The sequence below is a fragment of the Lampetra planeri genome, chromosome 12 (assembly GCF_965212315.1).
Source record: "Lampetra planeri chromosome 12, kcLamPlan1.2.h2, whole genome shotgun sequence".
Classification (NCBI taxonomy): domain Eukaryota; kingdom Metazoa; phylum Chordata; class Hyperoartia; order Petromyzontiformes; family Petromyzontidae; genus Lampetra; species Lampetra planeri.
Window position 1 is genome coordinate 7,269,399 of NC_136118.1, and position 26,149 is coordinate 7,295,547.

Here is a 26,149-nt window from a genome sequence, read left to right on the forward strand (position 1 = left end):
TGGGCTCATGCCTAGGGTAATGGCCAAGACAGTGAGCACGCAGGTGTACACGCTTTTAATTGCTTGAAACAAGTAGATCAATCACACGGGCAGCTGCAATTTTTTGGCACCATATGGTGACTCCGCAACTGGCAAATACGGGAAGTCCTGCTCCACAAAAGAACGGGGGGGGGGGGGCGCAAACCATTTGTTATCTTTAAAGAGCCAATGCATTTTAATATAATGGGTCAGTTCTTACTGACCTGCCATTATTCACTCATAATCCTCATTGGGTAGGGCCTCTTGCATGCATGGAGGAGTAGGCATGCTATTTGAAAGACAAATGCACAGAGGTTAATGCCTGTAAACCATTTTCTCTCAAATCTGATAATAAAACAACTTCAGATTTGATGGTTTTTGTAATGATATTTGTATACAGGTTTTTTCTGCTCATGATTACGCATGAATAGGCTGTAAAAGTGAAATAAATACACGGTAGCCTGTACGGTGAATGAAAGACAGTTTTGAAATTGCTGAGGTTAATAACACTCTGTAAACTGTACGCGTGCAGCCTGACGCCGGCACTTCTCCCCAAAAGCGTTTATAAAGTCAGATTTGCACATTCTGAACACCACGCATTTTTATACATATAAGCTGAATGTAAAAAATAAACATAATATCATTTGGATTCATTCAGCATTTAATTGTAACTGCATCTCTAGATGCCCTACAATAATTAGAAACATGCCCAATACAGCGTAGCGCCATAATGTTGCGTATAAAAAGAAAATTACTGAGCAATTTTTAATGCAATGATTATTTAGTAATCAGCGGATAGTGTTTTTTGTACCCTTTATAGTAACAAACCAGTGACTAAAACACTGATCTTGTTCTGGTAGCTATTAGTGTCCTTTAAAAAAGTATCCTCAAGCTCTTGCGTAATTAAGGGTTGTTACTCTAAACAGGGATAGCTTAAAAACAATTGAATTACACGTGTATGTTTTTTGAATGAACCATGTGAATTATTGCGAGACAAACTGGAGTGTGTAGCTTTAGGACTGTTCTCAGTGAAGAGTTCTCTTTAAGTAGCAATTAGCAAAGTTGATTGTAACTTGGTGTTGGCCTCAGGTGGCCTAAGGACTCATGATGAATGATGTTTAGCTTGGGTGGGAACCCAAGGCGTGGTAGCTAAGGGGAAGATTGGCAGCGCTAAGGCACTAGCAATTCTCCTTTCCTGAATAAATAAATACACATTACTGCGGCATAAATCTTTAAGTCCTGCGCTTCTTGTGTACACAGATCGCTGGGGGTTTCCTTCTCATTCCTGTCCGAGCTGCAGCCACTCTGGGCCCACATGGAGTTGGATAGATCCGTGCAAGCACAACCAAACAGAATCTGTCATTGGATGTGGTTCATGGCTTTAATAATAATAATGATAATACAGCAGCCGTTATCAATCCACTGCTGGCTAAAGGGCTGTCCACACCTTGTCAGTTATGAGTTTTTTTTTTACCATACTTCACCATGCTGATCAGAGCAGGTTGGGTGAAGGAGGCAGGGCTCGGCCGGCTCAAATATCACTTACCACTGATGGTTCGCCATAGATGGATATCGAGCTCAGGTTGGTGGGCTCACAGTGGAGTGCGCTCATTTCTGCACAACCACTCCACCCTCACATCTAAATTCTGCCGATGCCGATGCGGTTACCTTGTGTGTTGGTTTTCAACTGTTGACACTTTGCTGTGACAATAGCAATGATTATGGTGAGACAAATAATAGTAGAACGCTGGTTTGTCGCTAAACAGAAAAAAAGCCTTTCTGGAAATCCCCAGCTCTCAACCCTCACCAAACCATCGCTTGTAAGTCCTAGTGACTCCTAATAAAAGAACACGTATGATTCACTTACAATGTCGATGCATTACATCATTTCATTTCTGTGCCATGCTGGGAGTTCTCGAGGTGTCCCGTTGTTTGACGTGACTGCAAATTCCATTGGGCAGTGATCAGCAGTGGGATAATGGAATGTGATTTGCAGTGGGGTCACTGGAGGGATTTTTTTTTTCCTACAATGCCGAGGCCCCCTCCAATCGATGGAAGTGAGACCCTTATATCAGTGTGCTGGAAAGTGCAAAATGAAATACAGCACAGGTCCTGTCTTATCAGCAAAACCGGCAGCCGCGGGTGCCCCCATACCTGAGAGCAGAGGTCGCAACCGGGTACCCGATACCCGTACCCTACCCGATACCCGGCTACCCGTTTGCGACCCTGGTGCGGACGGGTATGGGTACGGGTAGTACCGTGAGTCACTGGTGAGTCACCGTTTGTCACTCATTTCCCATCGTCTTGTCTCTTCTCACAATTCAAGTTCCTAGAATCAACCCACCCGCGCCTGCAACGTGGCTTCATCCCAGAGGTTGCAATTAGGTACCCGATATCCGTACCCTACCCGATACCCGGCCGGGTACGGGTAGGGTACGGGTACGGCCGGGTACGGGTACGGGTACGGGTACCCGTTTGCGACCCTGGTGCGGCCTGGTACGGGTAAGGAATCAAAACCCGTTTGCGACCTCTGCCTGAGAGTGGCCTTTAATTTTCTCTCTGTAAAGGGACCGAGCTGTACTGACCAACGTGGTGAAGCATGGCCAAACAACCCTCCTGTCTAACAGAGCATGGGAAGGCCTTCATACAGTCGTGGTTTTATAAAGGTTAATGCATTTTTATTATTATTATAAAAAAGATCATGGCAAATGTAAATAATGGTAGTGCCTCTTGTGGCTGCAGGGGATATGTGAACCCATTACATGCAATATATGCTTTTTCCTCTATTAAGTATCATCACCACTACGGTGCAGCCCAGCCAACATAAGAGCCAAATCTCAGTTTCGAAATCCGACCGTCACATATCCGCCCGAACCAAACGACGACCATTGCAGTAAGTGTGCAAGGTGTAACTGTACTTTTGTACAGATGTTCACAAATCCAACATTTTCACACATCTCAGTTCCCCAGTGAGTTTGATGTAGACGTATTCTGCTATGAAAGTCTCACTCAAAAGAGGTTGAGACAAAATGTTCAACATTGGCAGCCAAGAGACTGTTAGCTAATTAAGTGGGGTTCCCACTGGCATTATGGGACAAGGCCAGAGGGAGATGTGGCTGTTGCCTGGAGATCTATGCCATAATCCATCATGTGATGTTATCACACATTAGCTATGAACTCCTATGGCCGAGCAGCTTCTCTGAGAGATTACGTTGGATTATCAAATAGGTCTAAAACATGTCAAAGTGCGATGTGGTTTTTCTTATATCTGCCACAATCCAACATCTGCACACACGTGGCCACAAGCAATTTATCAGGAGGCCAATTCTTGTGGCCTCAGTCAGGCAAAGTCAACGAGTGTAATTGTAAAAAACCTCTTTCACCTGCATGGAATATTCTTTCACATATTGAGGGCAGGGTGTTGGAATCTTCACCACGAATCCTGACAACTGAGAGGACGACCTAACACGAGATGGTGCGATACTGCACAGATGTTCCTGTTATGATGGGTTATCTCCTCATTTACAGATTTCATTGGTGAGATACTCTTCAGGAAGATTTTGGAGATTGGAGGTGTCTACTGTGCAGCAGCTGCAAGATCTGGCAGAAGATAGAAACCGCTGGCAAGGTGTGGTGACATCAACGGCTTTGGCCACGATGCCCTCTTGTCCTGAGCATTAAGTTGTGATTGGTGGCCTGTGTGCTGCATATCTCTGCCCCCAGAGCAGTTCATGCAGCATGTGTTGGTGCTAAATCATAATTCAGACTTAAGTTATAGTCATTACCTTAGGTAGAAATTATTCCTTGTTAATTCCTTCCAACGAAGATTAAAAGTGTTCATGAATTCGCTCTCTCCATCCATCTGGGGTGAGGGGGGTGTGCTTCCAATATGACGAAACTTCAGTATTAAGAAGTTCAACATACATATATTAAGTTGTGTTGCGATTAGGGACTTGTCCTATAGCAATGGCCACATTAATCAAATGGCTGCACAGAACTTGGAGACAAACCATAGAAAATAGGACCGTATACAAACACATTTACCCTGACAACTACCCACCGACTTCCGTACAAATTAAATCCTTCCAAGCACATGTTGGAAATCGTTACGTAATACATATGCATTATTTTTACCAACGAGTTATTTTGTTTTTAATATGGGCCTGCATTGGGGCTCGATGTGGCACAGCGAGCTCCTTGTTTACTGCAGAATGTGCATGGCAGGGAATTAAGGGAGGGAGAGGCGACTGTGAGGGTAACGGAATGTTTTTTTGCGTTAAGCTTCAATGATAAACACAACGATGCTTGAGTGGAAAAAAAATCCCATATTGATATACGACTGTCGAAATATACTGATAACAGTATACAAGTGATGTTGTTAGCTTCGAGGCTGATGTTATTCTTCTCGTTAGTGCTCTACCAGTTATCTTCTAGGGTTAGGCTTCGAGCAATAACACGTTATAATGACCACGTTCATGAAAATATGCATTCATATCATAAACGTTTTAGGTAGCTCAGGACATATTTGGGAGATCAGCAACGAGAAAGAACAACCAGTGTTCTCGGCACTTCACTGGGTGATGTAACCATCGAGTGTGCAGGCGGTGCAACTGTTCACGGGTCGGATGAGACCAGTCGCTGAGGCAGGTGGTGGGGGCAGGGGGTGACATTTCGTGTTTTGCCCCCTTGCTTGCTGCTCATTTTTCAGACCCCCACCACCTTGCTCCAGTCACCTTTTGATCAATTTGTCCGGTTTTCAATCGGGTACGTTCCTAACAGCAGCACTACTTCATACGAGAGTTTCGTTCACATTGGATAACCTTTACGCGAGTTATCCTGCCCCCACGTTACAGACGGACAGAGCTAATGCATTACAGCTTTTTTTTCTTCCTGGAAAGTGTTGATTAAAAAAACACCCCGAGGCGTTTTAATGCCGATGACTTCAAGTATCCGAGTGCCGTCTCAAACGTGTTATGAAACACAACACATGTTAAACAATAATACAAACTTCAAAATACTATTTAAAAACACGGTGTATCCTACAACCTGCTCCGCTTGCTGTCAATGCAGAAGTTGAATGCAACTATACATACAGAAATAAATTTCACGTGATCATAATTTCCTGATCGGTGTTAATTGATAGCGCGCTGGACTTTCAATTTAGAGATCGCCGGTTCAATGCGATTTGTCGGCGCGGCAGTTGAACGAATACAGCAAAGTGGCTTAAATACCTCACCCCGCCTCTATAAAACCACGAGTAGAAATTGCTTTGCCACACTAATTCGGCAGGTCGCCTGTGCTGCGGCAAAGTGTGAGCACTCCCCACTTCTGCGAAGACGTGTGACCGGCATGGAAGAGTAGACCAAACACCCTCAAGAACCGGGCTCCCGACAGATGCCCCGCTAGTGGAGGCCCTTCCGACAGCAGTCGCGTAAGTACTACGACTACTACGACTACTTTTTTATTTATTTTATTTTACCAGGTAAGGCCCACTGAGCTACAAAGCTCTTTTTTCAGAAGCGACCTGGCCACAAATGATTGCTCAACGAAGTGGCTCATCGCGTGGAAATTAAAAGCAGCCAAATACTCCTAAACGCGTGTTTCTAAACGTGGAGGGTAAAACAGGAGGACCCGGGGAAAAGTCCACGCGACCACGGGGAGAACATGCAAACTCGAAAAATACAAGCGTCAGGGTCGATAATAGCAGGGGTGCGCATTTATCTTTGACTTACCTTTATTCAGATGTTATTAACGACAACTTAAAACAACGCTGGATAGCACAATGCAAGGAGGCGAATGCAACCGAAACATAAACTCATCGATGTTGTATTTTTCGATTTAAAGCTTTCGTGACTGCAGGGATTCATGTTCTTGGTTCTTTCGGTAAAGTCACGTAGAAGGGAAGTAATAAAAGAATAAAAATAAAACATAATAAAATAATTCTCACGACGTTTCGGCCACAACGCAAGCAGCCGTCCTCTTCGCCTGAGGACGGCTGCTTGCGTTGTGGCCGAAACGTCGTGAGAATTATTTTATTACGTTTTATTTTTATTATTTTATTATTTCCCTTCTACGTGACTTTACCGAAAGAACCAAGGAGATCATCGATGTTTGTACGTGGAATCGCAACACCGATTCGGGACAATTGATCGAATCTTGGTTGATCGAATCTTGGGTGGGCGAATCCTTGCATGCGTTTTCGTCATCATCATTATTCGCCACGATGACCTTATCCACTGCTGGATGAACCCTACCCAAGCCGCGTCACCAACTCTCACCGTCCCGCGGATGTAACAACCCCGTGCATCACCTGCACACGAACTCATTTAATCGCCCCGACTGTGCTCCCTCCTTCGGCTGTCACTCCGTCCTTAGTCTCGACCACTGGGCTATACACACACACACACAATTGCCCAGCCATCCATACTCGTTGCTTAACTTTGCTGCGCCACGCGTCCTCGATAAGCGGCCAGCACACTCGTTAGCCGCAGTGCTTATTTCTGTATAAATGACGTTGGCGGGGCCGCTCCTGGCTTCGTCACGTATTCCCATCGCTCCGGCTACACGTCAACTCTGTTTACCGGCTGGCGGGAGCACATCGGACAGCCGTGACTCAGTCTGCGCTCTGTCCCTTCCCGAGCTCAAGCTGCCGCGGAGCGGTGGAAGGTAAGGTTCAATCGAAATCGTGTGGCGCACGTACAACACCGCCACTGGGGAGAGACGTCCCGATCGACGGTTCGAGACGACACCCCCAGTGCGCACAGGCACGGGCTGTTGCCTGAAGTCATAGGTGCTCGCTAACAGCGCCTGGCTCGGCGGTGCGTTGTTGTCTTTCGGGAGGGGGTGCAAATCTTTGTGTTTGTGGCAGTAAACGAGAACAAAAGTGATACAGTTAACACGGTTATCAGCTGCTCGCTCATTGGCTTAATTGAGCGGCTCCACGTGCTCTGGGTGTAAGGAGTTATTATTGGTTGACAGCACGTGATGCTGCTGCTGTTGTTGTTAGTGTGAGTTGCGCACGCGTGTTGTACGTGCTCAGACCTTTGTCACTCCACTGCTGGATGATGAGGGGGGTGAGGGCTGCTTCCCCACCATGCCGTACTTGTCTTGGGATGGGAGGGGATGGTTCGGTTCGGTCATACTTCACCACGCTGGTCAATGTGGGTTGGTGAAGCCGGCTACTGTATCGTGTTTGTGTAATCTCACTGTGTGGCTTTAATGGGTTTTTTTTTGCGTGAGCACAAAGGTGCAGCCCTGCAATTGCTTGTTAACGCAACCGCTGGTAGTTCACGCAACCGCTGGTAGTCGACGACAGGGAGTCTGCGGAAAAGACAAATAATAACATCCCTCATGAAGGAAATGTACGATTTCAAACAGCGAGCAGAGTCTGCGAGTTGAAACACTTGAAGAAGAAACTTTTGGGAACCGCTGCTCCAGAGGGTAATTGTGGTGCCGTGTTCAGGATACACGAAATATTCTATGGGCTGTCTACTTTTACGTTGTTTGATGGTGGCTTGTTTTGGTTAGTGGGCGTATTTGTGTTGTGGAAAATACTGTCGGCTGTGCCTGACAAACATCCGACTGAAGCAGTCAGTGCAGATTAGGGCTACTCATGTCAGAGGTAGGGCTATTTCATAATGCATCTTCATATTACGTCTGCTACCGTTGTATTTTCCTGCCTATTATATTTTTTTTGAAGATTTCCTGAAGTTATTTTATTTTCTTACTGCTGCCTATGACAAAATCACTAGGAATGCGCCCGATCCTGTCAGATCTCGGAAGCTAAGCAAGTTGGCGCCTGGATAGTGCTTTTATTAGTGACATTCAACCACGCATAAACAGGTGTTGTAGGCTGCGATTCTACGTGGTGGGCAGTAGAGGGCGGTGCAATAAAATAATTGCATGCACCTATGCTCCCAGTTGTACACCAACCCGCCCTTACCAGCTTGAAGTATGGTCAAATAAACCACAGAGTACTGGGGAGGCCCTCTTCCAGAAGTGGATTGACAGAGGGCTGTTCATTTTTATTAATTTAGTATTAGTTTCTAGCGTCATTTACTTTCAAGTCTTTTGATTTGATTGCCTAATTCTTGGAAAATGTCGTGACCAGACAGATCAGTTTCAGTGCAGATACAGCATTGCCATCTTCCATCAAAGTACTGACCAGGCTGAAATCTGCTGAGCTGAGATCTATATCAGCACTGAAGCTGACATACCTGGAAAGTAGCCATTCAGTAATATGACTCACGTTTTTTTTTTTACAAAAACCACGTGACCACGTTTTGTATTGCATGTTCACTGGCGATGCCAAAATCATTTTGAACGTGTCCAACTTCAGCAGATTTCAGACGCTGAACAAGATTAAACCTGTTTAGTACTTGTATGAGAGACTGTCTTGTTTAGCTTGGTTAGTACTTGGATGGGAGACTGCCTGGTGCACCAGGCGTTGCAGGCCAGGGCTGCAAGGTGGCCAGGAGAGGGCAATACACCAGTGGGTCATTGCGTCGATCTTTGCAAAGCTTTTCGTGTTACCCCCCCCCCCCCGTCATATGTGTGGTGGGTTTTCTCTTGTTTATTCCAACATAAACCAAACAAGTCAATAATGGAATCGGCCAGACATCCCAAAGTAACAGCACCCTACTGAAAAAGAGTCTTGAGACTCTGTGAGGCTTTTCTGGCCAAATAAAGGGCCATTACATGCCTCTGGTTAATTCTCTCGAAGGGTTGATGGCCGGTGGGCAAAAATAACTACTGGGTGGCAGCCAATGAAACGAAAGTGCCTTCGGTGCATCCACCGTAGAGATGGAGCATTGGGTTTGGCTTGCATGCGGGTGGTGGGTGGGTGATGCATTGTGAGACCCTGAAGCATGGCAGTCATTTTGGTGAGGCCTTCGTTCAGGAGTGGATTGATCATGGCTGATACATGTTGGTATGAATATTGACATAGTTCTGCTGTATGTTGAACTTCTTTCGCGCCGTACGTAACCAACGGCGCTAATCGGAGGTGCAGGGGAAGGACAACAAACTAAACACAAAAGCAGTTTTAAAAAATACTTTTCAATGTAGATTTTAAAGTGGCTTGTTTTTGAATTGCTCCTTGGAGTACCATTGTCTTTCACGTGGTTTTGTGCTTCTTTAATTTGCATCTCTTTATTCATATTAACGTGCACTCTTCCATTCATCCCAAGTTCCACCTGTTCTGCCACCAGTGCTTACACTCATTGTCCCATCAGGACATTGATCTATGTACAAAAAAGATCACTATAATGCATATGCTCCATTTGTGCACCCTTCATTGTGCCCTCTATTAAAAGAATACCACCTCTCGTTCAGTTTTGTCATCATCATCACACAATCAAAAGCCATGATCAGTCCACTGCTGGATGAAGACCTCCCCAAGTCTTTGCTTTCTCTAACAATCTCAATAACCAGCAAACAGAATCATTATTAAAATAATGCAGACCTAAATACCAAGTGTCACCAAGGTGCTGGTCTGGTTATTGAGATGTTGTTTCTGTTCCATATATTGTGGGGGTTTTGTTTTCTTTCCAGTTTTCACTTTCAACTTTAACATAGAGAAGCCTCCTTGCTCCTGACACAGTGCATGTTATTGTGCCCATAAATTGTAGGTGCCTTCGACTGGATTGCTTAACAGAGGCTGGAAAGGGTATATGGATGATGACTCTATTGTATACATTCATTATAGCTTTAATTGCACCATTGGAACCACATTTGCCAGTAAAAAATATGATAATTGTTTTTTTACCCTTCTATCTGGCAACAAAACTGACACCTTTTTTTACAAGGAGGCATGTTTGCATAGACCACAATACCTGCAGTCGTAATGCAAACAAAAAACATAACTCTGATAATATATGCACTGTCCTTGAATTTGATAGGTCCACACCCGAGACAGCTTTCCTTAGAGCCTAGTCTCACATGGGTTGGACCAGATGACGCCAAAAGGCCAACCCATGTAAGAATAGGCTCTAAGGAAAGCTGTCTCGGGTGTGGACCAATCAACTTCAAGGACAGTGCATATATGATCAGAGTTATGTTTTTTGTTTGCATTATGGCTGCAGGTATTGCGGTTTTTGCAAACATGACTCCTTATAAAAAAAAAAGGTGTCAGTTTTGTTGCCAGATAGAAGGGTAAAAAAACAATTATCAGCTTTAATTGCCTTTTGCAGTGACCCAAAATTACCCTCACACGTGTGCCTTGCTTACACTGTGTTCTTAGAAATCCCACTACACTATGCAGTAAATTTCAGACGAGTTGACTCAAAGATGAACCGTCTATAAAGCCATTAAGAGTTTGAAGTTACATATGTTGGGGTAGTTAATGAGTGGGTAAATAAATGGTAAATGATGCCAACTATCTTACATTCGTTTATTTTGTTACCTGTTGAGTAAGTTCCAAGCGAGGGGCATTTTAATACGTCGTCTTCAGCCATGATAGAGTCACTGCTGGTCGAAGGTCTCCACAAGCCATCTCTGGTAAGCACGGTTGGCTGCGTACAGTGCGAAAGAAGTTCAACACACACACACAGGCATGCAATGTAACAAGTCACATGTTGTACCACCTACACATGAGCTGATTTCATCCGGTAATCTCCTCAGTGAAAATCCTCTCAACATATATTCCATTCCTTGGCTGATGTGTCCTGCCTGAACAAACTTACTTTTCTTAACCCGTTTCAATTATGCATTTAACCACCATATACTGTATTCTCTGATCCAAGTGTTTATCTTTTTCTGTGCTTCAATTTAATAATGTATTTAAACATATGCGCACTATTGAATACATGTAATAAACACATGTTTACGCACTGTAAACTGCTGAAATCAAAGACGTGTTAATCATGTTACATTTGCTGATGATGTGTGGCGATGCAGTGGCACTTCAGTGGCTAGTGTGCTACGCAATGAGCCAAGCAACCTGATTTTGAATCTCGGCCTTGGCTAATATTCGTGGCGAGTGATGTCTGAACCAATCCTGGACACCCGTCTTCACCAACCCACATTGACCAACGTGGTGAAGTATGTTTAAAGAATACCCCATGACTGTTGTATAGCATGGGGAGGCCTTCATCCAGCAGTGGAATGATAACGGCCCACAATATTATCATCCATGAGGGTGAAATGGTGTGTGCTGATGCATGGTAAACAAACATGGCATTAATACTGTGCCCACTGCCGGGAAAACAAATCCTTTTCCATGAATTCTTATTTTAGAATAGGCACGAGACTCAACATCTCATGGCATTTGTAATTGATGAGCATATAGGATAGCCCGCAATAACCCAAGCAGTTTGCCACAACCTCTGTCTATATTTAGGTTGTTTGTGGCCTGTGTTCCCAGCGTTAGAGGTTTGTGTTACTGTTTGCGTGTGACTTGGCTTTCTGACTTGCTGCTCTAAGAATGTGCACGTGGTTAAAATGTAGCTGACTCTTGGCCTCATTCTTCACGTAGAAGTGTCAACATTGCATGTGGCATCTGCTGATGCCTCTTAGACATTAATACTTTAAACTATTTTCTCATTCTACCAGGTAAGGCCCACTGAGCTATTAGATATTTTTCAGAAGCGACCTGGCCACAAACAAAAGCTCAACTAAGTGGCTTATCATGTGGAAATGTTTTTATATCAGTCAAATAATCTAAACGCACGTTTCTAAATGTGGAGGGGAAAACCTGTGAGGACCCGGAGAAAATCCATGCGACTACGGGGAGAAAGAAATAACATGCAAACTCCAAATACACAGGCATCGTCAGGGTTTGGATTGAAACCCATGACCTCCTGCATACCAGGCGAGGGAGATAACATCTCGCCACAAGGGCACCCCATATTAACCCAGCGAGCCGAGTTCAATAACCGTGGCAAATATCTGAATCGATTCTGAGCCTCCCCTCGAGGTTAACCTCAAATCAGTACCAGGTGCAGTGTGTAAACATCACCACTGGGAAGACAAAGGCGGCCAGGCGCGGTGCAGGCCACCCACCCCCTCGTGTGTCATGCTGGTCTTCATAGGTGCTCGCTTACAGCACTTGCCCCAATCGTCTTTAAGGGGGGATCTTTGTCTTTGTGCCGACCAGGGGTGCAACATTTGTGGCTGTTTCTTATATATAAAATAAATAAAGATATCTAAACATAGTAGGGAGTGTCTGGACACCTACAAATGCATATTGGCTACACACCCCGGTTCACCAGTGCAGTGCGCTAACCGCCGAGCCACCACTCCCCAATGTCATTATCCACACTGTACTCTATTGTGCTCCTTGCATTGTGACTTTGTGTGATTTCCAGTTCTGCAGCAGTCATGTTGAAGATTAACAGCCGCTTGCTGCAGGCGCAGCTGGCGAGCACACCTGTTTGTCACAAGGAGAGTGAAGATGTTCAACAGGAACGGAAAGCCCTGCAACAACTGGCCACAAATCTTCGGTACAAAAACAAATCTCGGCAGCTACTTTTTTTCTACCTTATGTTATATTTGTTTGGTAATTTCCCCCCCCCCCGCCCAACTTTATCCCAATTGTGCCATCGGCGTCATGCCTTGAGACGAGGCATCAATCGAGGCCTCCCGCAGAACAGCGCAGCCTCTTGGCGTTAGACGATGGCCCACGGAAGTGGATATCAACAGAGCTAGCTCTGAGATGCCTTCAAGCAACGCCGTAATTATATTATATATTGGGGGGACACACATTCCCCCCCCCCCCCAATATTCAAATATTCTCAAAATGCCCCCCCCCCCCAATATATTGCTATAAAAAATTGCTATGCTATGTAAATAAAAACAACAATTTGCTAAACCTTGGCCACAATATCTGGCCTTCATATAAATCAATGCATAGATTTCTGTTTATATGATTGTGGTTATGGTTGGACTTTATTAATGCCTAATCTCTGCCATTACATACAATGAAACAGGAAATGGTAAAAAAAGTAAAAACAGAGCAATGTAATACGATACATTATTAGACATTATTGTAAAAAATAAATAAAAAGTCCATCTCATGTGTTAGTGAATTTTTTAAATATTTTAGGCAGGAAATTAGTTTTAAAGTTTACATATTTTTCTTGGTTGAGACCCCCAGACACCCTGGAAGATTTGGTCCCCCCCAATGTTGACTTCATGGCCACGGCTTTGCCTTCAAGTGACCTCTGATCAGCACAATAGAGGGCAGCATGCTCCTACCCACTCTGCACATGAGAGTAATGTTTGCCACGTAACAAACCGATATTTGAAATATCAGAACCGGAATTTAGCCAAATTCAACACGATTGTGTGTGTTTTTGTGTGTGTGTGCAGTCATTCATGACCGGGCTGAGACCAGCTGCTCGTTTTTTTGTTTTTAATTCAGATTCATGTGCAAGGCTTCGGTGGCCCCGATGCCGTAATTGTGAGCATCTCAACACGTGTGGCGTTTCTTTTTCTCCCAACTAGGAATGTTTGCAAGATGACAAACGACAGCATTTTCTGTGGTCTGCGAATCCCTGACCGGTTTAAAAAAGTTAAGCAAGAAATCAGTTTGGTTGTCCTCACAGGTCAGTCTGAGGGCAACGGTGACCGTGTTTCTCCAGATTGTTTTCATCGGTTGCACCTCGGTTCGCTCGGCGCTAATGTCCAACGTTTCGCTCCACGTGATACGAGCTTCTCCAACGACTGAATTGAGAGCTGTACAGTAGAACCGCGGAAACCTACGCAGGACAAGTCATTTGGTGATGCTCTTTTAGGCAGTGGTGCACAAGCACAGTCATGTAGGTGTGTGTATGTGTGTATGTAGCGTTTAGCGCGCTGCGCTATGAACCTGGCGACCCGGGTTCGATTCCCGCTCACCGCTAACACCAGTGACGATTATCTGAACCGGTCCTGGGCCTCCCCTAGGTCGACTCAGCCTTAAATGAGTACCTGGTGCGGTGTGTAAACATCGCCACTAGGGAGACAAAGGCGGTCGGGCGTGGTGCTGGCCACCCACCCCCTCGTGTACCGTTCTGGCCTTCATAGGTGCTCGCTAACAGCACTTGCCCCTACAGTCTGTTCAGGCTATACGGGGGATCTTTGTTTTTTGTTGAACTTCCTTCGCACCGTGCGTAGCCACCCGTGCTAATTAACAAGGAAACTCACCACATTCGTTGATGGCACTGCCCTGTAAGGAAATATGTATTTTATGCCACGCATTTGGCAATGACCCTTCGTAGCACAGAAACATTGCCCAACACATCACCTGTTACACATTGTTCCTTTTAAGGCCATCGTGTTATAGATGAATGCGGTGTATATCTGTTTATTTATTTATTTCTTCCCGGTATGTCATATCTTCTCTGCGTCGTTTCCCGCATCGCAATAATAGTTTGCAGGGCTCCGTCTGATCGCGGATGTGTGTGTGCACATTTTTCTCTCTTTAATGAACAAGCCAGCGCTCGCTGCCCTATGTGGCTTTCGGCATCGTCGCGTAATCAACGGCCCTGCCGTCTCTTGCCAGGAAAGGGAGTCTTTTGTATCGACGTGAAGAATTGGGTGGGAGAGGTGAGCCGAGATGGCAAGCACTGGCTTGTTAAGCACAAGGGGGAGGTGGCTGGGGAATTCTCAAGAAGTGTCCAGCACCCAGACCCCCTGCTCGACATTAAGGTAAACATTTCACTTGTGCTTGTGATCCTCGCACGTTTGTGTACATATATTACACCGGCCACTGATGATAGTTTACATTAAAAAAAAGATACATACGCCATTCGTATAAGGTTACAGAAATCGTTTTTGTCAGTTCCAACCTTTTCATCATCGTTATTTTCAGCTAAGCCTCACGGATTGTGATTATTACTGGCTCGAAGAATTCTAAGCACCGCATAATGCAGTGGACATATAGGCGCAACTTTTTCAGAGAATCTAAGCCAAACGTCCCATTGCCGCATGCAGTTAGTGACTAGGATTTTCTTTCTCCATGTGCTTCTTCTGTACTGCGCCTCTTTTCCTGTCACAGCCACCGTGCTCATACCTCGCTCCACCACGTCCTTACATCTCACCTTCAGTCGCGCTTCACTCCTTCTGCCCTCCGCTGCTGTCAACTCCACAGCCCGTCTCATCGCATCTTTTTGTCCATATTTGCACAACACAATCACCAAATATTGCCTTCTTGAAATTGCAAAAAAAAGTTATAATCCAGAGTTTGCACTTTGTGGATACATTTCGTTATTGTTTCCTATTTTCTGGGTCCCGTAATTACGCATTACTTTATTTCCTTCATGGATAAAAATAGGATTTCTGCGTTCGTAGGAAGTGCTTTTCTTCGTGCAGTGATACCAATTGAGATCTTATCAGGATGATGAGAGTTTGATTTAAGTGAAATTAGACCGATGAGGACCTGCATTCAGTGCCTTGGAGATAAAGTCAAACATTTTGGTGACTGTCGAAAGACAATCTGACATCAAATATTTCCCTGATTAGGGGTCATTTCGAAATTTTCGCATTTCTGGAGGTTTGGTTACACTCGATAAATAAGAGCCTTTTAAGCACGATAATGACCGTGGACTTCATATTTTTTAATAACCCCCTCATATTTTACAATAACTGAAAGATACACATAGTTTGTACAGTTATGGATCCATTAAGTTTAGGAATGTGAAATAGATCTTGGAAATAATTTTGAGGGAGCATGAAGATAGCATATTAATGCTGAAGGCATCATTCACTCAAAGTGTGCATTTACCGTGCATCCTGTAGTTTATTTCTTATCGGCGTACTCCAATTACGGCAAGCAAGGACAGAGGGATCTCTCTTCTGTCTCCAAACTTGATATTAAGTGGAGAAAGACAGCTGTGGCTTGCAGGGTAGAGAGATGAAGGCTCTGATTACGGACCGAAAAACATGGTTATAAAGGGACGTATTTGTAATAGTGTGAACAAAGGGTGGAAAATATCCCAGCTTTTCTTCGACGGCCCACTACACGTACAATGGGATACAAGGACCTTTCCGTTTTTCAATTACGTTTAAACAGAAAATGAAGATGCGCTGTGAATTACCTCTGTTCGACTTGAGAGTGTGGCTGCAGAAATAATAATATAATGCCTATGGTGCTTTGTGCCAAAGGCCTTTATTTGTGCACCGCATGAATACAATTATACCGGGACGATTCAGAGTTCATACCCCGTCTACTACGACAGGCATATTTGTTAATGTTTCAGATACTCTATTCAAGTTGTATTGTTGGGAAAAAAAATATATATACATTTTAAAAAGAAACGCCGCGGCATGTTACATGGTTAATGGTTGCTTCGATTTTCTTCATATCCTCAAATGTAATGGACAATAATGTTGAATGGTAATCAGCCACGGATGATTGGTTCTTTTGCAGTGGTTTAAAAGGGCATCTGAATTTTCATTCGTCTGCAGTAAAACAATTAAGTTGTGTTTTAAAAACGTACCATTAAAGTAATACTGTTGGTTTATAATCATTAAAGTAATAATAGTAATATGCAGCCGTGTATCTGTTATGGGGGATGAAGTACCGCTCCACGCTGTGTTAAACATGGGGGTTGTTTGACTGTATTTCATCATGCTGATCACTGCTGGTTGGTAAACGTGGAGTCCTGTACTGATTCAGATATCGTTCGCCATTAGTGTCTGTCGTGGCAGGGAATCGAACTCGGGATGCCGGGTTCAGAGCTAACCACTGCGTCACTGCCTCCCCCAATGTCACATTGAATCAAAAACAGTTACCTGCGAGTAGACTTTATACAGCACCGTTTCTTTGTCGGTAATGGTTTAAGTCAGCCATAGTTGCAGCCCATCTGCTGTACTTTCCGTGAAAAAAATATAGCATTAGCTTTGTGCTTCGTCTATGTGCACACGTAATGTCCTATTGGCATGGAGGGATGGATTATTGGAATTGCTCATGGAGACAGAAAAAGGAACACATGTTCTCGAGAACATGGGTAAGTTCGAGACAGATCTCATTTTGACTGATAAGGAATGAAAGTGGACTATGGCGGGACACGTCACTCGAAGGGATGATTGTCGATGGTCCAGAATAACAACATAATGGCAGCCAAGAGAGGAAATGCTCGCACTCGCCGTGAAGATGGAGTGACAATTTCAACTACTCGCATGCAGGGGTGACTTTGATTTTGAAATGACAGGACTGTGGAAGATGGCTACGGCTTAAAGCGTACCTCTTGTCTCATGCCCCATCTCTTCCTCTTCCCTCCCCTCGCCCCTCCTCTCCTTCCCATCCCTCCCCGACCCTTTCGTTATCACCAAGTACCCCCTATCGTGGGTTCTCATTCATCAATCCTTGCACGCCCCTGCCATCTAAATCATTCTATTCTGTCATCGTTTCTCAAACTACGTCAAGCGTCTTGAGTGAAGGCACTCTATAAGCATAACATTAGATTAGAGTGGTCTTCATCCAGCAGCGGACTGATCATCGCTGATGATGATGGTGATTTAATGTTCACGCTAAAAAGTACGGCAGTCAAATATTATCTAACCCCACAGACCACGTGCTGTTGAGCGTTGAAGAGTAAGTCTATATTTGGAAAACACACGGTCACTCTGTAGCTCTCAGCACGTGGAATTGAACATCCGACACCATCCCGAACAACACACGGTATATGACGGAAACACATTGGAGAGCTACACGGCCCAACTGTACACACCTACTCGGTGTCAGATGGAGGAGCTGCATTGGGAGTATCCCACGCAAACGACTACGGTCGGGTTGTAACGAGTCCTGTGATGTGCTGTAACGGGCCTTCGTTTTGTTTCAATACAAATTTAAATACGAAAGGGAAGACAATATATCTCCATACATCTGTCTCTCCACGTAAAATTAATGAATGTATTTTTTACGCTTCCTGTCAACCGCAATGCCTTCTGGGAGTGCACAGTTTCAGCAGCCATGGTTCAATGAAATCAAACGCTGAACGAGTTTTGTTTCATCAGCAGTCAGGATTTCTTGAATAAATGCTGGTGTTGTTATAGGCAAGGATGCACTCTATAAGATAAGTGTGCCAGTTCGACACAAAATCATATCATACGTAACACAAAATAATGATTTGCGTTATGTAATAGTACGGTCATTTTTTTTTGTTTTTCAGAAAAAAATAGAAAATCTTTGGAATTTCCTTGTCGAGAAAGGTGTGGGCATCAAGAAGAAGCAGATGCATCATAAGGTTATCTTCATTAATCCCAAATGCCAGTTAGAAGCTGAGTTACAGAAGAACGAGGACATTGTTGGGCCGGAAGATGTGGACAGCGTCATGCTCTGTTTTCAGGACTCATACCTTACAAGTTTAACTGATGCGATAACACCGTACTGGATAACGGGTGAGATTTCTACAGATCAAGGCATGTTAAAGATTTATGTTGTTATAGACCATGCTGCCATGGTGTAATGATATCACACTGCAGTCCAGAGGTCGCCGCTCTGATTTCATCTTCTGACGCGGCAGTTGGAACGACGGGGCAGGTTCCTTAAGTACCCCCCCCACCCCCCACCTACGTCCACCTGACAATCGGTAGGTCACGTGTGGTGGGGCAAAGTGTGGGAACCCAGACCTCATCCAAGGCGGTCTAGCAAGTGTGAAAGAGTAGGCCAATTACCATCTGTGGAAGGACTGTCTAGGAGAAGGCCCTTCAGCCAGCATTGGGCTTCCTGAGAACCGTTTCTAAATGTGATTCCAAATTTTGTACACGTCATCTGAAAAATTCAACATTTGCTTGCTCATGTTCGAAAATAATAATAATAATCAATAACACTGTCCTCAATGTGCAAATATACATGGAGGGCAATCAATGTGCAAACCTTGCCAAATATGTTTTCTTTTATATTTTATTTCACCGATCCTATTACAACTGTGGTCTTGCCGTCAAGTCATGAGTAGAGAAAATATTCCATTTCAGAACTCCGCAGATGACAGTGCATCACACTGTGTCGGTGAATAGCCCCGGAAAATAACAGCTCGGAACTACTTCCTGAATTCACTTCAAAAGGCCTCCTTATCCACACCAGGGACACACCATTATATGCCTTGCAAAGAGTGTGCATCACGTGTCAAGCAAACTGACATTTGTAAGCCTCGGAGCAGAATTTCTACAAATTAAATTATCTTTTTTTTAATTTTTAGTCATTGTTGACTGATTTGAGGCTCTCATCTCGCTATACTCTAGAAACTGATTAAATAACGGGTTTTACTTGCGTTCGGCCGAAGGCCAAATGAAACGGATTACTTCTGATCTCATCAGATCTCGGAGACCAAGCAGGGGTTGAGCCTGGACAGTGCTTGGGTGGGTGACCGCCATGCACAAAAGACGGGTGCAGTCGATATTGTGGTGGGCACGAGCACTCGCCCCTCCTTTACCAACCAATGCGTGATGAAGTATGGTCAAAATATTTAACACAGCCCATAATGGGGGAGGGGGGGGGGGGCCTCATCCAGCAGTGGGTTCACAAAAAAACGAGCCGTGCATATACATATGCTTTAGAAAGTAATTGTAAGTGACATACAAACTATAGACCTGTGTGTATATATTACAGATACGTTTTTTATTCACATTTTCAGATTTTTTTTATTTTTAAGGACTGTTTTGGATTTTCTGTTGTTCTGGATATTTCACATTAACAAATGTGCGGTCGTAACATAGTGGAAGTGACGTAACTTCCTTAAGGGTTTTTTTTCTGGGTTAAATTGCGTAAATATGTGTCGTTAACCCACCACCACTCGATACAGTCCATTAGTAAGGGTTGTCACGTAAATAAAATATGCCAATTAGTTACTATTTAGGCACACCGGTGTGTTGGAGAGTAAACCCACGACATTTACAATTTGTAAATCATTTCCTGTAACCTCACTCCTTCGGATCAATTCGAAAAAAAAACATTTCCAGATCATCTGAAATTAAATATGTAGGCCAGATTTCCGGCAATTTTTTCAGATGATTTAAACATTTTTGGGTATTTATTTTTTAATTTTTTTACCCCAATGGTTTCTTTTAGGGCACCTTTCGTACCAACAGCTGAAGGAGTGTCAGAGCGCGCTGCGTGGCATAGGCACGTGGGACGTGGTGGAGCTTCAGGGAGGCATGCGTCTGCTCGGGGATTACAACGGCTGTCCCAGCGTGGCCCTGGACCGCAAGGAGACAGAGCTGCTCGAGTTCTCCCACCAGAGGAATGCCACCATGGGCTACGTGTGGGCCATTCTCGGCTACACCCCGCAGGTAACGACGGAAACGCTCGACACCCAGGCAACCCTGTAGGTTTGAGTCGGTGTTCGCTGTGCTATGTGGACACCGTCGTTCCTCAATCGCGTCCCTTTCTTGTCCCCGTCTCATCCCCTTCTCGTCCCCTTCAAATCCCCCTTCTCGTCCCATCTCCCCCCTCTCATCCCCCTTCTCGTCCCCCTTCTCGTCCCCCTCTCGTCCCCTGCCGTCTCATCCCCAGTGATTGTCAATGCAAGACAGTGTTCTTTCCTTCACCAGGTGAGAGCCCATTGAGCTTTTGAGAAGCCATAGAAACGGGCACATCTCTTGTTATGTCGGTAACCGTAATTACTTGGCGACTGTGTATATATAGCCGTTTGGACTTATTTCGCAGACGAAGATGACGGACGGTGAAGTTGTTTGCAGGCCGTGTACAAAATGTTCCTGTGTCGCCGTACAGCAATTCGGCCTGGGTAAAGATCGACGCACGTTGGATGAAGCTATTCGCTTTCCAACCAAGTCAATTATAAACGATCATCTTCTACTGCAGCGTGCAAAACCCCCTAATTATGAAATTAACTGCACGTGCAGAGATGTCTTTAAACCGTCCTTGCTATGTTATCATATAAACCCGGTCCTCTAATTGCAAATTGTTTAGTCTCATCATCCGTGACAAATCACAAAACGATGATTATTACCTGCAGGCCTTTAAGCGATATCGTCTGCCGGCAGTAGGGAGCAGCAGTGGCTCATTACGAGGCTGTGTAATTGCCTTGTCAGACGGAGAGGTATAATGTATCTCCTTGTTTTTAGCGTATGTACATTTTAATTCATGTTTACATGCGCACGTTCCCAAGTATACATCTCTGCACTCTGGTTCAAAAGTGCACAGTTGCTATCTTTTTTTTAACGTAATAAATAAGTAAAATACATTACGCCCGCGAGATTGCACCCACCATGCAGGTAACATATCTGCGAATTTGACGTTAGATTGTTAATACTTTAAACAAAAATCGTAACATTTTATTAATTTCAAACCAATTGTGCCTTCTTTTCTGTGTGATCTTAACGATTCAAATGCACGCATGTAAATTGATATTGAATGTATCGGCGCTCTTTAAAAGCTAACACAATAGTTACATTGGTAAGCCATTGTGGGTGGTCCCCCCCCCGCCTGCACATTGTAGGAAAAAAATGTATTAGCTCCTCTTTGCTACAGCTGTGATGCCCAGACAGATTGCATGGCCAGCTGGCTAGATAGCACTTGGTTCCCATGTGAAAGAGGAGAGTGGCACTTGTGCTTAGAACAGATTTTGGCAATTTTGTGTTTCTTTAGTCCCAGGTCTTTTAGAACCAATGCCTTTTCATTCCCGGTACAGATTAATTAGCGCTTGCCGGGTCCACTCGCACGGGCCTGCTATTTGACTAGCAATTAAATTCTACAGCACTTTTTATCACCAGAAGTAAGTAATGATTGGTTCATTTCCACTTGAGGGGCTCGTTTTATATGCCAAAGACCATTCCGTCTATACACATTCGCCAGGTGCAGACCTTTTTTTGCTTTGAAGAACCACTGAACAACAAAACGATTACTCTAATCTGACAATAATTAAATGTTTCTTAGCTTTGTCCAAAACTGGTAAATGTACACATCAATCATGCCATTAAATATTTCATCAGGATGTCAGCGGAGGCAAGGCGACAACACGGTGTGTTATTTTTCAAGTCCCCAGTGTTTTAAGAAGAAGAATTTTAATTAGCCGTGACAGAGCTTGTTGGGTTTGTTTTGTCTAAGGCTTGGATACGTGATGTTGTTTCGTTACATAGCTAGGATTTTATTCGGTGCTTTAGATTTCATTCCACATTTATCAATCTTACGGTGAACTCATGTCGAAACATTAGCATACAACGTATGCAATACTTGTTTCCCAATTATATTTATTGTTAACTACAGTACTATTTATTGGTAACTCATGATAATTATAATGTCCAGCCATATGTCAATCCACTGCCAGATGAAGGCCTCCCCGTGCTATGTCGGCCACGGGAGTTGCTTGACTATACTTCACCACGCTGGTCGCTATGGGTTGCTGATGGGTCGGTGGTGGGGGGGGCAGGGGTAGGGCCACAATTGGGTCGGATATCACTCGCCACTGATGCTTGCCCTGGCTGAGAATCACACTCAGGTCACCGGGTTCAGAGTGTAGCGCACTCACCACAATGCCACCAATTCCCGATATTTGTAATTACAATGCACATTACCATTCTTTACTGTGATCAGTCCGTTTTGTTTGTAATGCTTTAATTGCAAAAGAGTTCAGCGTAAATTGGTCACACGCAATTTCACACGCGTCATTTAATTGTCCACACCGTGTGTAACCAGTTGACCCTGAAGAGTGTCTTTATTTCCGTGCAGGAAAATGTGAGACGTTTTGATGTTCATGCTAATTCATGATTACGTTTCAAGTTATAAAATATATCATTACTGTAATCAACAAAAGGGAAGTGAACATGGCACAGATGTAATAATTGCATTTAATCAACTGTGTGAATTATGTATTTAATTCGTGTATGTTTCGATTAGCAAGATTGACTACGTACGGTGCGAAAAAAGTTCAACATTTTTACATAACACTGTGTTACTTTAGTATAACTACATGTTAATTTTGATTCATGTTGTTTTTTTCTGACTTCATGTGAACGAAAAGACACAAATTCGCCAGTTTTCTCATTGAAAATAGGTATATTTCAAAATATAACTGTCCTGGTCACAAAAGCAAAGTTTGTGGGGAATAATAGCCATTTTCTGTACTTTTTAGGCATAAGCAATTACAAAATAACACTTACTACCCAGGAACATAATTGTGTTACATAGTGTAATCCACATGTTCCTATTTCCGTTTTTCAGTCTAAATCTGTGATTTTACATATTCCCTCTGTTTTGTAAACATAATAAATATATCTTCTTGGTTCTTTCGGTAAAGTCACGTAGAATGTAAATAATAAAATAATAAAATAAAACAATAAAATAATTCTCACGATGTTTCGGCCACAACGCAAGCAGCCGTCCTCAGGTGAAGAACAGGTCTGTCGAGGAGACAGAGTTGTGGCCGAAACGTCGTGAGAATTATTTTATTATGTTTTATTTTATTATTTTATTATTTCCATTCTACGTGACTTTACCGAAAGAACCAAGAAGATGAATCCCTGCAGTCACGAAAGCTTTAAATCGAAAAATAATAAATATACGTTCACACACTGAGGGGCCTCTTAAGAGTAGGGAACAATGGGTAGATTTCTACAGGCCCAACAGTCAGCTGATATGCTGGTGTGGTTAAAGTGTGAAGGACGACATTCCATGAAAAGCGGCTTTTGGCTAGCCATCGAATAAAGACGGTCACTGCATCGCTCGCTCTCAGATGTGTTTCTGTGGCGCCTGGAACACTCTTCCTCCCGATATTAGGAATCACACTGGAGAGCTATGCACTTGTAAATCAACATTGCAAACTCTTTTCTGTAGAACTGCTTTTTTGTGTTTTGTTTGTTGTCCTTCCCCCGCACCTCCGATTAGCACGGCTGGCTATGTGCCATGTGAAAGAAGTTCAACTTACATACACAGATGGTCACAGGCAGGAGAGGAGAGTCTTGAGCCTGGGTGAGAATTAGCGGAGGGTTATCTTAGAAGTGCAGACAGCCACAAGAAGGGATTCCAGACAATGCGAGCAGCAGCAGCAGAGATGCAGCGAGTACCCATCGAGCAAAGGTCGGCTGAGAGTTATGACCGAAGGTCTTGTTTGCTGGAGCGCAAAGCAAGTGCCTTCAGGGAAGATTTAGTGTTCATGTACGTTGCCAATTTGAACAATTATGATATGCTCAAGGGCACATTTGGCCAGGATGCTTGTGTTTCGACCAATCTTTTACCTCATTGCTCACAGCGACTGGCATAGGCGTGGTGATACCACATTCGTCATAATAGATGCAGTCCGCATTAGAAGCAGAGTGATGAATTAAGAACTAACGTGCATTGTCAGTTGCATTCTCGAATGTAAAAGAAGTCCAAACGTGCTAAGTATAGCAACATTATATTTATATCATGATGTCATATTACTAAGTGCTAGAGTTTGACTGGGTCACCAGTCACATTCTTATTTTCCATACTAACCGGTCTGGAGTTTGGCAATTGCACACTTGGCCCAACCGTAAATCTCAATTGCAATCGGATGTTAAACTGAATTGAGTTGTGCTTAGTGTGAGGTGGTCAATTTAAGGGCCAACCTACCAGAACATGACTGAGTTGCTTGGTGGTGAATGGAGGCCTTCAACTAGCAGTGGATTGACCATGGTCACGGCTGATGGTGACCTGGAGGTCCCTTCGAATCCTGCCAACCACAACACTCACTCCAAATATGTACGCAATGGCAATCACCACGCGTAATGTAGGCAAACCAGATTCCGGGTTTGTGTTTTGATCTGGGAATACCATCTAGTTAATGATACGCTTTTAATATCAAAGAGGTTTTTAATTAATCCACTTCTGGATGAAGACCTCTCCCGACGTCGTTTTGAGCATGGAAGTTATTTGACCATTGATCAGTGCGAAATGGTACTGATGATATCCATGGTCGGCTCTTCTACAACATGGTTCACTACTAGCTGTAGACACTGCCGGATGGAAATGTTGTTATCTCCTGACACGAAACAGAAAACACGGTTGGAATATAGTTAGAGGAATATAGTTCGAGTAAAATAAGCAACACGCTTTTTAAAGGCAATATTTAAAGTCACCATATCGTTATTATTGCCATTTTAACTGGACGATGCTGCTTAAAAAAGTATTTTTTTCGAGGCAAAAAATATTTAACTCACATGATACACAGATTCAGGGAATTGCTGGAAAAGTTGCCGAGCACCAAAATATATCCTTTGATTAAATATGGTTGGTTTACAGCGTTTTATAAAAAATATTTTATTATTTCCCTTCTACGTGACTTTACTGAAAGAACCAAGAATATGAATCCCTGCATTCACGAAAGCTTTAAATCAAAATTTTACAGCGCTTTGTTAATCCACTACTGGATGAAGGCTTCTAAACGTTTTTTTACCATACTTCACCTTGCTGGTCAGCGCTGGTTGGTAAAGGGGCCAGTTGTGTAGTTCCCTGGAGCAGCTCAGACATCATCTGTCACTGATGTCAGCCGTGACCAGGAGTCGAACTCGGGTCGACCGAGTTTACAGCGCATCGCACGAACCGCCGCGCCACCGCTGCATGCGTTACGTGCAACTCTATTCATCTTCAGCTGTAATTATCGGTGCAATACTCACCAATTCCTTTTATATGCGCAGCGCTTTCTATTCCGATCTGTCCATTAGAAACCGCTGTAAAGAACAGCACGGAAGGTGTGAAAGGAAGCTTTCTCTGCCGGTAATTACCGATGCGACGGGAAGAAAAGAGCAAGCTTGTGTGTGTGTGTTTTTAAAGCATTATAATTTTGCACAGTTCACCGCATTATGTAGCGTATCTGCATGTGATAATGAACAAACCGGCATAATAGCCATACCCCTGGCAACAAATGATTAACTGGTATAACATTGTTGAGGTACAACATAGTCAAAATATTAATTTGGCTGGGTTTTTTTCTTAAACGCTGCGGATGATTTTTCTTGTTCACCTATTACATACTCTTTGGTTCTTTCGGTAAATAATAGATCACGACGTTTCGATCGCAACACAAGCAACCGTCATCAGGTGTGAAAAAACACAGCAGGAGGACAACTGATGACGGCTGTTTGCTTGTGTTGCGATCGAAACGTCGTGATCTATTATTTTTTCTACCCACGTGACTTTACCGATAGAAACAAAGAGCATGGATTCCTGCAGTCACGAAAGCTTCAAATCAACACCTATTACATTTCGAAGGGTTCCATTTTCCCAGGTAGG

General features: G+C 43.8%; 1 protein-coding gene across 1 annotated transcript in view; it reads left to right on the forward strand.

The window, feature by feature from the left end:
• The first annotated feature begins 6,517 nt into the window (after window positions 1-6,517).
• LOC144721608 (uncharacterized) overlaps window positions 6,518-26,149 on the forward strand; it is a 29,494-nt gene continuing 9,862 nt past the window's right edge. Inside the window, exons 1-6 of the mRNA XM_078599381.1 lie at window positions 6,518-6,684; window positions 12,324-12,458; window positions 13,462-13,562; window positions 14,501-14,646; window positions 18,111-18,339; window positions 20,009-20,229. Of these exons, the coding sequence (XP_078455507.1) occupies window positions 6,527-6,684; window positions 12,324-12,458; window positions 13,462-13,562; window positions 14,501-14,646; window positions 18,111-18,339; window positions 20,009-20,229 (990 nt within the window). The 5' untranslated portion in view covers window positions 6,518-6,526. The remainder of the gene's footprint in view (window positions 6,685-12,323; window positions 12,459-13,461; window positions 13,563-14,500; window positions 14,647-18,110; window positions 18,340-20,008; window positions 20,230-26,149) is intronic.